The 11662-nt window shown below is 42.6% G+C and overlaps 1 protein-coding gene across 1 annotated transcript; it reads left to right on the forward strand.

Moving 5' to 3' along the window:
• The first annotated feature begins 226 nt into the window (after window positions 1-226).
• Window positions 227-3264, forward strand: n4bp2l2 (NEDD4 binding protein 2-like 2). Its single transcript, XM_079271443.1, has 6 exons — window positions 227-308; window positions 577-1556; window positions 1692-1816; window positions 2598-2686; window positions 2771-2847; window positions 2941-3264. The coding sequence occupies exons 2-6, from the start codon at window positions 577-579 to the stop codon at window positions 3107-3109; spliced, it is 1440 nt and encodes a 479-aa protein (XP_079127569.1). The 5' UTR covers window positions 227-308; the 3' UTR covers window positions 3110-3264.
• Window positions 3265-11662: the final 8398 nt, after the last annotated feature.

The raw sequence follows: 11662 nt of genomic DNA on the forward strand, positions 1-11662 counted from the left end.
TTACGATCATATTTTGTCAACGACTCGTTCATGGATTTATTTAGGTGATGTCTATCGTGTCACACTCCAGTCCAGCTGGTGGTGCTGACACACTCTTTAGCCGGTTCCCCGGCCAGCCCTACTCTGCCTCTGATTGGCTAGTTCTGGTTGAAGGGTAAACCGGTCATACCTTCGCCCCCGGCTGCTAAGGAAGAGAAGAAGAAGAAAAAAGACGTCACTTCCGTAAACACAGGCACCTGCTATGTGAAACTCGTGTTTTTTTTGTTTATGTCGTTATTTCCATCATTTATGCGTCCTGAATATATACAGTGAGTATTGATGAATAGTGACATTTACTTTATGTTGAATATTAAGGTGGTAATAATACTATATGACATATAATAATATTGTAACGTTGTGTTTTACGCCGTCTTCCGTGTAGCTCGTGCGGTGACATTAGCTAACCTAATGTTTTAGTTAGTTTCGGTTTTAGCCTAAGTGCACTGATATACCTACTTATTTAACTGTTAGCTACTCACGTACATTGTAACCATGTTTTCTCAGCACTAAAGACTGAATTTGTGTTGTCCAATGCAGATGTCTCACAGTGGATCCTCCTGTACGACCTCTCGCATAAAAAAACCTTTGGTGGGTGTGGGTGGAAGAACCAACAATGGAAGAGATGGCTCTGCTGTCAAAGACGCTAAATTTGCGAGCAATGACTCCGGCAGTCGAGACAGACTTGTGAGGGAGCGAGCGGTAAAGCAGGTAGGACTCACCAGCACCACCTTCATCGGTCCAGCGTTTCCTCCTCCAAAATCCAAAAAGGTGAAGTCTGACATTGAAGATACACTGAGTGAGTTTTACAAAGAGCTTGAGAAGATCGATGCACCCGATGGTCAACCACCCATGCCTCCCAAAACACCTACAAGCAAACACACTCGGGACCTAAGCGAGGAAAAAAATGTTTACACAAGCAGTCGTGCGGGAACAGAGGGCTTCCAGAAAAACAGTGGGCAGAACCAGCCGTCCTGGTCCCACTGGTATCAGAACGAGCCGTACCACCCTAGAAGACCGAGGCCAGCTGCTCCTGCTCAAAACCAATGGCATAATCCTCAAACGTTGAACAGACCACCAAACCCAAGATTTCACAGACCCCCATTCCATCGCCCACCACACCCAACTGCATTCCCAAATCCACAAAACCCACCATCCACCGCGAGTCCAAACTGGAGCGGCTCAGGCCCGACAAACCAGTATCAAGAGGAGTTTTCTAGCTTTCCACCTCCAAATGTATGCAGTCACCCCTCTCAGGGCTTTTATGGAGATTCTCCACACCAGTTTGACAGGGACGAACGGCGTAGCTATCACCGGCACTCGGATGATGTAAATGTTGGTAGAGAAGAAGAATCGTGTCACTTTGTTGAAGATTATGACAGATCCCAGAGATACGACTCAGAAAATGAACCGAGGGAGCATCCTTGCCGACCTCCTGCCAACACTAATGCATTCCATTCTTCCTTGGTGCTGATCTTGATGAGGGGATTACCCGGATCTGGGAAATCAACACTGGCCAGGTACGTCTTTGTGTAATCTCGAGTCTCATAAATACGTGCATTGTCAGTTTAAAGGAATCTAAAACTCCACCTCTATACTTCCAAGCCTTGACGTTTTATTTTCATTGCACACTTTGCGTCCCATCTTTCTCACAGGGAGCGGCTCTTCGCTGGTCCCAACGGGCTGATACTGAGCACAGATGACTACTTTGCTTACAGAGACGGGTACCGCTATGACCCGGGCCTTCTCGGTGCAGCACATGAATGGAACCAGAACAGAGGTATCGTCTCCTTCAATGCGCAGACAGCTTAGATGTTATAGAAGTTATTTCTTTTATGTTTTCATCACGAAGGCATTTCTGTCAAACTTCAATCCGGAGAGTCTTTACTGTGTTCTCTTCACAGTGAGAGTATTTCCAGACATGCATGGAGAGTAGTTAAGCCAGACAGAAATGCTAGTTCAGTGTCTCTGCCTGTTAAATGTCATCCCCACCTAGTCCCACACAAGCTAACATCAGGCACTCTTTTAGCTCATGAAGTGGATGCATTATGAAAGCAACACGTTATCTTTAGAGAATCCTTCACGTCCCAAATGATCACAAATATCTCAGAACGCCTGGAGGTCATTTCTTCAAATGTGGCCCAAACATCCATTTGTGGTGAAGTGATTCGATTTTGGTGGTTTTAAAGGTCACGGTCGCTGTGACCTCACAAAGCATGTTTTGTGCCATAACTCGATAATTCATACTCCAGTTATGACAATTTCACACAAATGTCTAAAAGGATAAAATGATGAAGTGATGACTGAGACTATATATAAACTGCAACTTGTCGGAGGCATACAACCACAAGGTGTAGCACAAGTTTTGTGCTTCGCTCTATGATCGTAATAATATCTTGTAGTGTGTGCATGTTTGAGATTAGAGAGAAGAACATCTGTGAAGTTTCTCCTGATGTGTGTAGTCTGAGCTCGCCTTTAGGTGGATGACAGATTAGAAAATGGGATTTTTATTTTCTTGCCAGAAATCAATCTGTTTGTTTTTGTGTTTAATTCTCTTTCAGCTAAAGACGCTATGCATGATGGCCGATCTCCCATTATTGTTGATAATACAAATGTCCAAGCCTGGGAAATGAAGCCATACGTCCAAATGGTGGGTATGGGATTTCAGATATAATTGTGTGTTTTGATTATGGAGTACGACACCACCTTCATAGATTTCCTACAATTTGAACAGGCCCTGGAGAGAGGATACAAAGTGGACTTTTGTGAACCTGACACCAGCTGGAAGTTTGATCTTCATGAGCTGGAGAAGTACGATTCCTTAATTATCATGTTAAAATGTACATGCCAGACGTTTAATACGTGTAGATACTAACATCACCACACTGCACTCTCTTCCTCCAGGCGGAACAAGCACGGTGTCCCGCAGGAGAAGATCGCACGGATGAGGGATCGTTTTTCATTTCCAATATCTGTGGACATTGTCATGAGTTCACAAGAGCCCGCTCACGTCAACCAGAGGCAGCGACCAGAGCAGCCACAGCTGATGACGAAGGACCGAGACTTCCGTTAGTTTTTCACAGGAACTTAACCAGCTAAATAATTTGCCTCGAAGAACAAAACCTTTGTAATGGAGTAAATATTGTTAGCGACTGTTTCTTCTACGGGATTTTTTTAATCATTTTTTAAAATATTGTAAATTATTGTAAAGGATGAAGAAATCTATTTTTTCGGGAGGGATTTTCATAATAAAATTTTCACATGTAACGTCTTTGCTTGGAAGAGAAGTCTGCTTTATTTTTGTATTTAATAATTGGTATTTCAGACGTGTCCTTTTTTGCAGATTGTGAGTTATGTACAAAAAGCAACAATATGGAAAACCATCTGCCTCAAAATCAGCAGTTGAACTGCTCCGTTGCTTTCTGGTAAACCACAAGTTTCGTACTTAATTTACCTCTTTGGTTGTGCCAAAATGTTTCTTTAAGGCGAGGACTTATTTTTTGCATAAGGCCTGTGAGGGGCACCGAAAGCTCATTTTCCATTCGTCTCCCAGGAAGTGCCAAATATCCTCACAATAAAAGCATGCAGGAGTGTGTTGTGTACTGTGGTATATACACTTACAGTACACCGTAGTGCTGCCGCCACGCTTGGGAAGGGGAGGGTTGAACGGAAGAGAATAATGCAGCAGAATAACAGTGAGTGTCGAGAGCTCTGTGTCTCATGGCATTCATTACTGTGTCTTGCCGGAGATCACATTTTGCCTTTGTATTCCCTCCGGTGTTCATAAAAGCAACACACTTCATGTGTTGCTTCAATCAGTGAAGTCCTCCGGAGAGATAGGAATCATTTATCTGTGTTTACTCAAACTCGTATCTCCATTCGGCCATGAAATTATGATCCCGTTGGTTTGTAATTCTACAGAATAGATGGTAGTTAAGAGAAATCTTTATGTCTACGTGCCATTAACCACGTTGAACACCAGTGTTTCATCGTTCATGTTTTTCATGCGACAGATCTGGGTTACCTTTCCTGTTCTCCACTCCACTATTTCATGTCTAAAAATAGAAAGTAGGATAAGAACACTGGCAGTGGGGTGCACGTGTGTGGAGGCTTGAAACACTAACAGAATGGGGTGGACAAAATAACAGAAACATCTTAAGTTAATAGCTGTGAGTCAATTTAATGAAGCTCATCTTTTTTGTTGATACTGTCAATGGTCATTTTGAGTCTGTAGATCGTGTTGTTAAGCAGATATGCTTGTTAAAGTCTTTAAGTCTCATTCAGTCTGATGGTGAGGGTCTGCTTGTGATCGCCTTTCCTCTTTCTGTTTCATTGTTTTGTCTCATGTCGTGATGTTTTAGACTTCCAACTGCCACGTTATTTCATTTGGCAGCAGTTTTCCAGTCAATGTTATATTCGCTGCCCTTACATTGTTCTGTATCGTATGCTATTTATATTAATTCATCGCTCTCCTGTTGAACAGACACACAAACAGATTTCAGCAGCTCTTTCATCTGGCCAGCTGTGCATTTTTCCGTTGGACTTTGTGCTGTTTGGTTTTGAAGGTTTTTCACATCCCAGCAGCTCTGATTGTCTGAGGAGCTTGAAGTGTCTTTTCCTTCATAATAACAATGAAAGTTAAGTTTGGTAACCGTCAGGAATCGTAAACATGCCTCTTGACACATCGATGACTCAGATTGCAGTATGCAATGTACTGTTGTCCACAGCTTCCTGTCTCTTCTCCGGAGGTTTATTTACACAGCGCTGACCTTCATCGGCAGAATCCAGAGCTAATGTGCAAGACACCTTTTAGTGGTGAAGGAAATAATGTGAATCACAGCTTTTTCTGCAGTTTATATGTATCAATGTTGGGGATAAATGACTTGGGAACAGGAACAGGTAAACAAAGTACAAAACTACTGAATTGATGATATTTGAAACGAAGAAAAGGCCGTTTTATTTCGACTGAGGGTGAAGTCATGAGAGCATTTTGTTTCAACTACAATCTCGAAAGGAAAATCGAAATATTGCGTAAAGGGTTTTAATACACATGTTGCAATAGACTATGCATGGTAAAATTATGACGAGAGAGATGCAAGGAAAGATGAAAGAAAACAGACGCAAGCGTGGTATTTCCACATTTGTACTCAAGTAAATAGAAGCTGATGAGATCTTGGGAAATAGACTTTCAGTGGATATGAAGGCTCAGCTGTTTAGTGAGATGTCCCTGAGATAGTGGTGACCTTGTGTAAGATAATCAATGCGGAGGCAGTTAAAGGAGCTTTTAACTGGGTTCATGTCCCTCATGTGGATGGCAGTGCCTCCCTTTCTCCAATTAGCAGTTTGAGTCATTGAGTGGTGCTGATGGATCTCTTTTCCAGTCTGCAGCAATAAAAGAGATCCGTCAGTAAGCGAGAAGGACTGAGGGATGTTGATGTTATGGAAGAATTTTTACCTCATAACAAAGGGGAGGCCGGAGCCAGCCATGTGGCCGGCTTTGTGCCGTCGACACACACGCTGCGATAATAACGCTACCAAAACTGGTTTACAATTATAAGGAATTTAATTCCACTGATGTAAGCACGATTACAGTTATACATTGGAGTGTACACTCCTATGACATATTAAAACAATACAACCCCATTTGGAAAAAAACTACCTCAGGTCCCAGGACACAGCCGTCCCGCAGATTCACAAGCTAAAAGAGGCAGAAAAAACGCTTCTAACCCGCCCACATATTAATTCACGACTCCTCCCTTCCGTCTATCTCAATTTCTATTGGCTACCCACCCTCAGCTCAGCAAACGCCTGTCTTCACATCTGTCTCTTCTGAGCAGCTAACACATTCAATGATTGTCAGTTATTGTTTAATCCCATCTATAATAATCCTTCAAAATGAAAGTTAAACATCTGCAACTTGGCAGAAGTTTCATGCTTCTGCATGTCTATGTTTATGCTTATGTTTATCTTAATTATGCATTCTCAAAACCCTTATGATTATGACTAACTATGAATTATTAATTATGAATTATTAAACACTTTTATTATATCTACTAACTACAGTTTTTTACTCAAATTTCTTACAATTCCCCCCTAACTCACAGTTCACTGTGAGTTAGCTACTCAAATGTAGTTAGTTTTTCAAATGTCCCTGGAGACCTCCCCCCTACTCAATCCAGGGAAAGGCTCCCTATCTATCTAAACCGAGGCAAAGAATTCATGCACACAGATATCATTTCAAGTATTTCTGTTCAGTTCGTTTCAAGATAGAGTGCGTTGAAGGTCACTGCCTTCCATGTCTTGGGGCTGGCAGGATCAGGATACAGCCTGTAGGCTAGAGAACACATACTGAGAAGCCTTGACTGTTCATTTACACTTGACAAAATTGCATTTCTTAATCTTTACACCTTAAAATCCCTTTATAACCCAATTAAACAAAAAATTTAATCTCCAAATACTCATCCAAAACAATCCGTCTATTTTCCAAACTTCCAACATCTCACTGGATGTTTTAGAAGTCCATCTGGGCCTCTATCAGGTCCTTCAGGATCTCCGAGAGGATGGTCAGGAACCGCTCGTGAAGTCCCTCTGGTGGCCTCATCTAGACTGTGGCCATCAGAAGCTCCAATTCGTCCTCATCCTCGTCACATAACTGGTTGCCTGGACTGGTGTCTGGCTCATCGGTGAAGCAATAAACCCCTGTAGAGGTCCACGGATGCAGGGGAACCCCCATCCACAGACAACTCGGAGGCTTATGATGACAGCACACAGAATAATTACGATTGCCAAAAATGTATGTTTTCACTGGCTAAGCATACTTCCCAACCAGTCGGTGAATGGATTCGTGACACCAGAGTTGTCTGCTAGCTCTTGGCTGAGTGCTGTCAGTCCCTCCAGAGCCCTGGTCACCGATCCATCAGGAGCTGTGTTATTTGGAATGAAAGTACAGCACGCAGACCCAAACATCTGGCACACGCCACTTTTCTCTGCTAAATCATCTCTAATGCCATTCTGTTCTGCAAGGTCATTAAACTAGTCTTCGCCAGCTGTGCATGCAGTCCTGATATGGCGTCACTGGTGAAGTTTACTAAACGCTGTTGGTTATAGTAAATGTAGTTGATCCAATCGACATTTTTATTAATCATCACCTTCTGAGAGAAAACAGATTCTAAATCTGCTGCTATTTGATTTCTGGCTTGAAAGTCATTAGACACCCCCCTTGGCAGTCTTATGACATCTTATGTACACTTGGTCATCAAAGGCCCCCTTCGGGCCGCCGGCATCTCTTTTGGATCTTCTGTTAGCATGTGGGCGTGGAGAGATGAGTTCTCCATAAGTTGCATCAGTGACAGGCAGGATATAGAATGACAATACAAGTTGCATCAACGCACCTGTCCAATCTTTAGGCAGGATTGGATGTATGGTTCTTCCTCCACACCACCACCATAAATCAGCTCTAGGTGCTGTCTGTCTTAACACACTGTTATATAGATAGTCGCTAGCGTTGTGACTGTGGCTACAATTTGCAATAATACTACCTACATTGGGCCCCATAGCTGTATCTGAGACTATACAATCAAATGGACCCTCTGTAACCTTGAACAGAGGTGGGGTATTATATTATACAGGTGGGTAATCTCAGTGTAGCCTCTGACACGTGTGTTGGAGGGGCAAAGTGTCATCAGTAAACAGAGTTAAAATACAACTAATTCAGGACTTAGGAGTCTGAATCTTGAAGGAACTGGTGTTGCTAGGGGTCTAGATCCTAAACACACAATACAATCTGTACTACTGGCTTGAAGCCGTATATTGTACCCACCATAATTCCCATCTGCCATTCCAGTTTCCACCCCTTACCTCATCCTCTGCGTCAGTCGTATGTCGAACCTGGTCTTTTTACAGGCTTAACAATAATCCTAATGAGCCCTTGTGGGGCAGGACTATCAGTAGCCTTTCCCTGTATTACGTAAAGTCCTCAGTCAGTCAATTTAGGTAAGTCTTAAAGGATTACATCTACCCACCCCCTTTGTACACATCACAGGCATAATATGATAACAGCTTCCCATACTTATGTGTGGCAGGCCCACACTCGTCAGTTATGATGCACAAGGTTTTGGACATCCACCCGTAGATGTGTTCATACCTGGGACCGGAAACGACTTCACAGAAGTCGAACTGGACCGTTGATGTTGTACCTTCTTTGAACGTAAGAGTGAGAGTTACATTTTCATAGGTGAGCGTCGTCAGATAAGCCTCTCTACGTGGTCTAAGATCGGTTTGATTAGCTACTGAGGCTAAATGTCGAATCCTGATGTAGTCATGCATGTGTTCTGGTTCCTGTCTGTGGTTAATTCCACATACTAAGAGGGAAGCTACTCAACTCAGGAATAAAATAATTACAGACTTCCATAACCTACTGAAGCTAGAGTCTCCCAATGGAAAGCCTCGCTTAAACTGTGGGGGAAACGTCATTGTCAGTACTGTCTAAACCCTCTTTTGAGGTGTCTTTAACTTCAAATTTTCCTGTCTGATGTTCACTCCTGTCTCTGCGAGTGTCACACTTGTTACCTTCGCTGCTGCACAGTGAGTGAGGTGGTGTCAAGTTGCCAATACTACCTCCCATGGACCGGTCCACCTTGGTTCACTCCACTTGCGTTTGTGGACTTTTATCCACACCAGACTGCCTGGTGACACATCAGCCTGCTTCCTTTCGTCAGCTGCTGCTTCTGCGTTTGTCACCTGAGGAAACAACACTCGGCTCATGTTAGTTAGAGCTCCCGTATATTTCTCAATTTCTAGAGTTAGCAAGTCTAGTTGTGGTTTATCATGACGTCATTAAATCTCAAAAATTGTGAGTCGCACCTTTACTGAAAACTATTCTAAATGTGGATCTACAAAAAATGTTTGACACCTTACCATAAATGTTTGACACCTTACCATATCCCCCTTCACCTCGATATCTCTGCTGTAAGGGATCACATGGCAACCATCTATGTATCTTGGCTATACCCTGAACCTCCCCATGGTCCTGGTGACAGCATGGGCATCTGTTGATGTCTCATGGGAGGAGGTCCAGCTGGACCTGGTCGTAGGTGCTGCTGATGTTGTGGTGGGAACGGAGCATGTTGTGGTGCTGCACTGATCTGTCTTCCTCTCCTTTTATGTGGGCAATCTCTTACCCAATGACCTTCTCTCCCACATACGTAGCACACTCCTTTACTTACAAGACCCCCACGCCCCCCTTTATCGTTACCTCTCCCTCTGTTGGATGCACCACTTCTGCATCGTGGTGGGGGCTGATTGTACACCACCGTGGGGGCTGGTACTGCTAGATTTTGTTGCTGCTGGGCTTCTGCTGCTATCATCTGTTTCTTGGCCTGAACTTTTCTATTTAATTCTCTGTCGACCTCTGCTATTTGAAGTTTCAGCAGCCGCCGCTGCATGCTCTTTATATCCTCGTCTTCTTTACTTTCTGCTCGTCTTTCCTCTATCTGCTGTTGCAAATCTTTTCTGATGCATTCTACTTCTCTTACTTCACATTTTAGTCTTCTTACCAGTGCTCCTACTTCCTTACTCTGCTTCTTTAATGTAAACATTATGCAGCCTAGGAGTATTCAGATGTGTGTATTAAATGTGCATGCTTGTCATCACCTGAATCAAAGTCAACTCACCCTCTGTGCTGTATGGCGTGTGGCCGCTGACTCCAAAACTGGGATCCGCTCAACCACGCACCTTGACTGAAACAAACACAGAACTGCCAAAAGTTCAGCAGTAAATGTTAGCATACGTCTGTAGTGTAAGAGAGGTCAACGATCTCTCAAATATGTTGCGCCGTCCGTGTCAAAATTGATTCTTAGGAACTATGTAAAATAGTAAATGTACCAAAATTAGTCAATACTGGATATGTGAAGGAATCTCGAATCCAAAATTGAAGCTGGAATTCCGAAATCAAACTCAACATCTAAATCAGAATCACAATCACAATCCAGTTCCAAATCAGAATTCGAAAGGTTTAAAATTGGAAGTAAAATGAAATTAAAAAACAATGAATAATTAATCAATTAAATATTAAATTCAACTTTAAAAATCAATAACTGTGTTCAAAGATATTCAATCAGAAATACCAATGTAAGTCAAACTGTTGAACTGCACTTACACTCTGGTCTGCACAATACTGAGTCACAATTAAGTTCAAGAATTGAAGAACAACTGAAACCATTAATCTTTGTTAAAATGCTGAATTAAAACCAAAGTCAACAACTAAAGTTATAATGCTTAATTAAAACTAAAGTCAGGATGTAAGCACAAAGGTCATAGACAATGAATTTCTAAGACTGTTTTGTGTAATTTATCTAGGAAGCCACTGGGTGGCATAAAACTATGCTGTGATTGTCTCTCTAAGTCACCAGATGTCAGTCTCTTTTAGTACTAATGTAATGACAGATTCAAAACACTAGGTTTAATATTATTATTATCATTAACTAGCAGTTACTCCTTCTGTTTAATTGTTTTTAAATCTCCTTTTCTTTTGCCTTATGTTTTGATGCTTTTAATGGTTTTATGTGAAGCACTTTGAAATGTGCTATATAAATAAACTTGCCTTGCCGTCTGCGCCGGACCGGAAGTTGTTCTGCGCCAAACCGGAAGTTGTCATGAAACCGGCTTTTTTACAGATATGCTATCCGCAATGCTAACGAAAAAACGGAGCTTCTGATAAAGCGTACGCACACACAAGTATCACCAAAATCCCACACTTTAATTCCACTCATACGCCTTCTGTCTCCTCTCTCAATCCAGCCGTTATTTTATTTTATAAGCACTTATTTTACATACAGAGTGCCGCAACGCCGGAGCTACACGTAGCTAGCGTTAGCTCCCCACAGCGCGGTCATGCAATAGCAATCATTTTAAACGTATTTCCACGCTGCTAAAACACAGACTAGTCACACGTATTATTGGACTTATTTAGTCATCATTTTAAACGTATTTCCACGCTGCTAAAACACAGACTAGTCACACGTATTATTGTTATTATTAACCCTTAAACCTCCGGTTAACGGGCTTTAGCTCCGCCGGACCTGAGCTCACTGTTACGTATATGAAACGCGAGTTACTCACTGCCAGCGCCACAACCACTCACCCAGTCTGTCTAGTTTCACCAAAGCCCTTATTCTACGTCTCTGAATCAACCACACGATCCACTAATTATACATTCACAGCCAAAACAAGCGAGTGTGTCTTTCCTGAAGCCTGCGGCCTCAGAAGCTAACTCCCGCTAGCCTAGCTCACTAAGCAGCGTATGCTCAAAGCCCGAAGATTCTTGGGCCACACAACAAAGGCTCGCACCCCTAAGTCGGAATGCCAAGATATTTCAGTCCGCCAAGTCACATACCTGCTTTAAACTAGCTATCTGCAGGCCTAACAATACTTATGTTGGGCCGAAGGAGACTCCCAGCATGAGCAAAGCAGTATCGCCCGTACCACAGCTTGCTTGATTCCAATGTGGTGATTTACTTACTTACACAGCGCTGTCCGTCTTTAATTAATTCTTAGGATCCTTATACTCTTGACTAATCCCTTAAGTTCATCATACTTCAGACAGCAAATCGTACTTACCTCAGTGGAC

This window comes from Melanostigma gelatinosum (genome assembly GCF_949748355.1).
Source record: "Melanostigma gelatinosum genome assembly, chromosome: 7".
In the NCBI taxonomy this organism is placed as follows: domain Eukaryota; kingdom Metazoa; phylum Chordata; class Actinopteri; order Perciformes; family Zoarcidae; genus Melanostigma; species Melanostigma gelatinosum.

Coding starts and splice junctions, on each gene's coding strand:
- n4bp2l2 (XM_079271443.1), top strand. CDS start 577: ATGTCTCACAGTGGATCCTCCTGTACGACCTCTCGCATAAAAAAACCT. Junction 1,817..2,597: donor TGAATGGAACCAGAACAGAG/GTATCGTCTCCT, acceptor ATTCTCTTTCAG/CTAAAGACGCTATGCATGAT. Junction 2,687..2,770: donor TGAAGCCATACGTCCAAATG/GTGGGTATGGGA, acceptor CAATTTGAACAG/GCCCTGGAGAGAGGATACAA.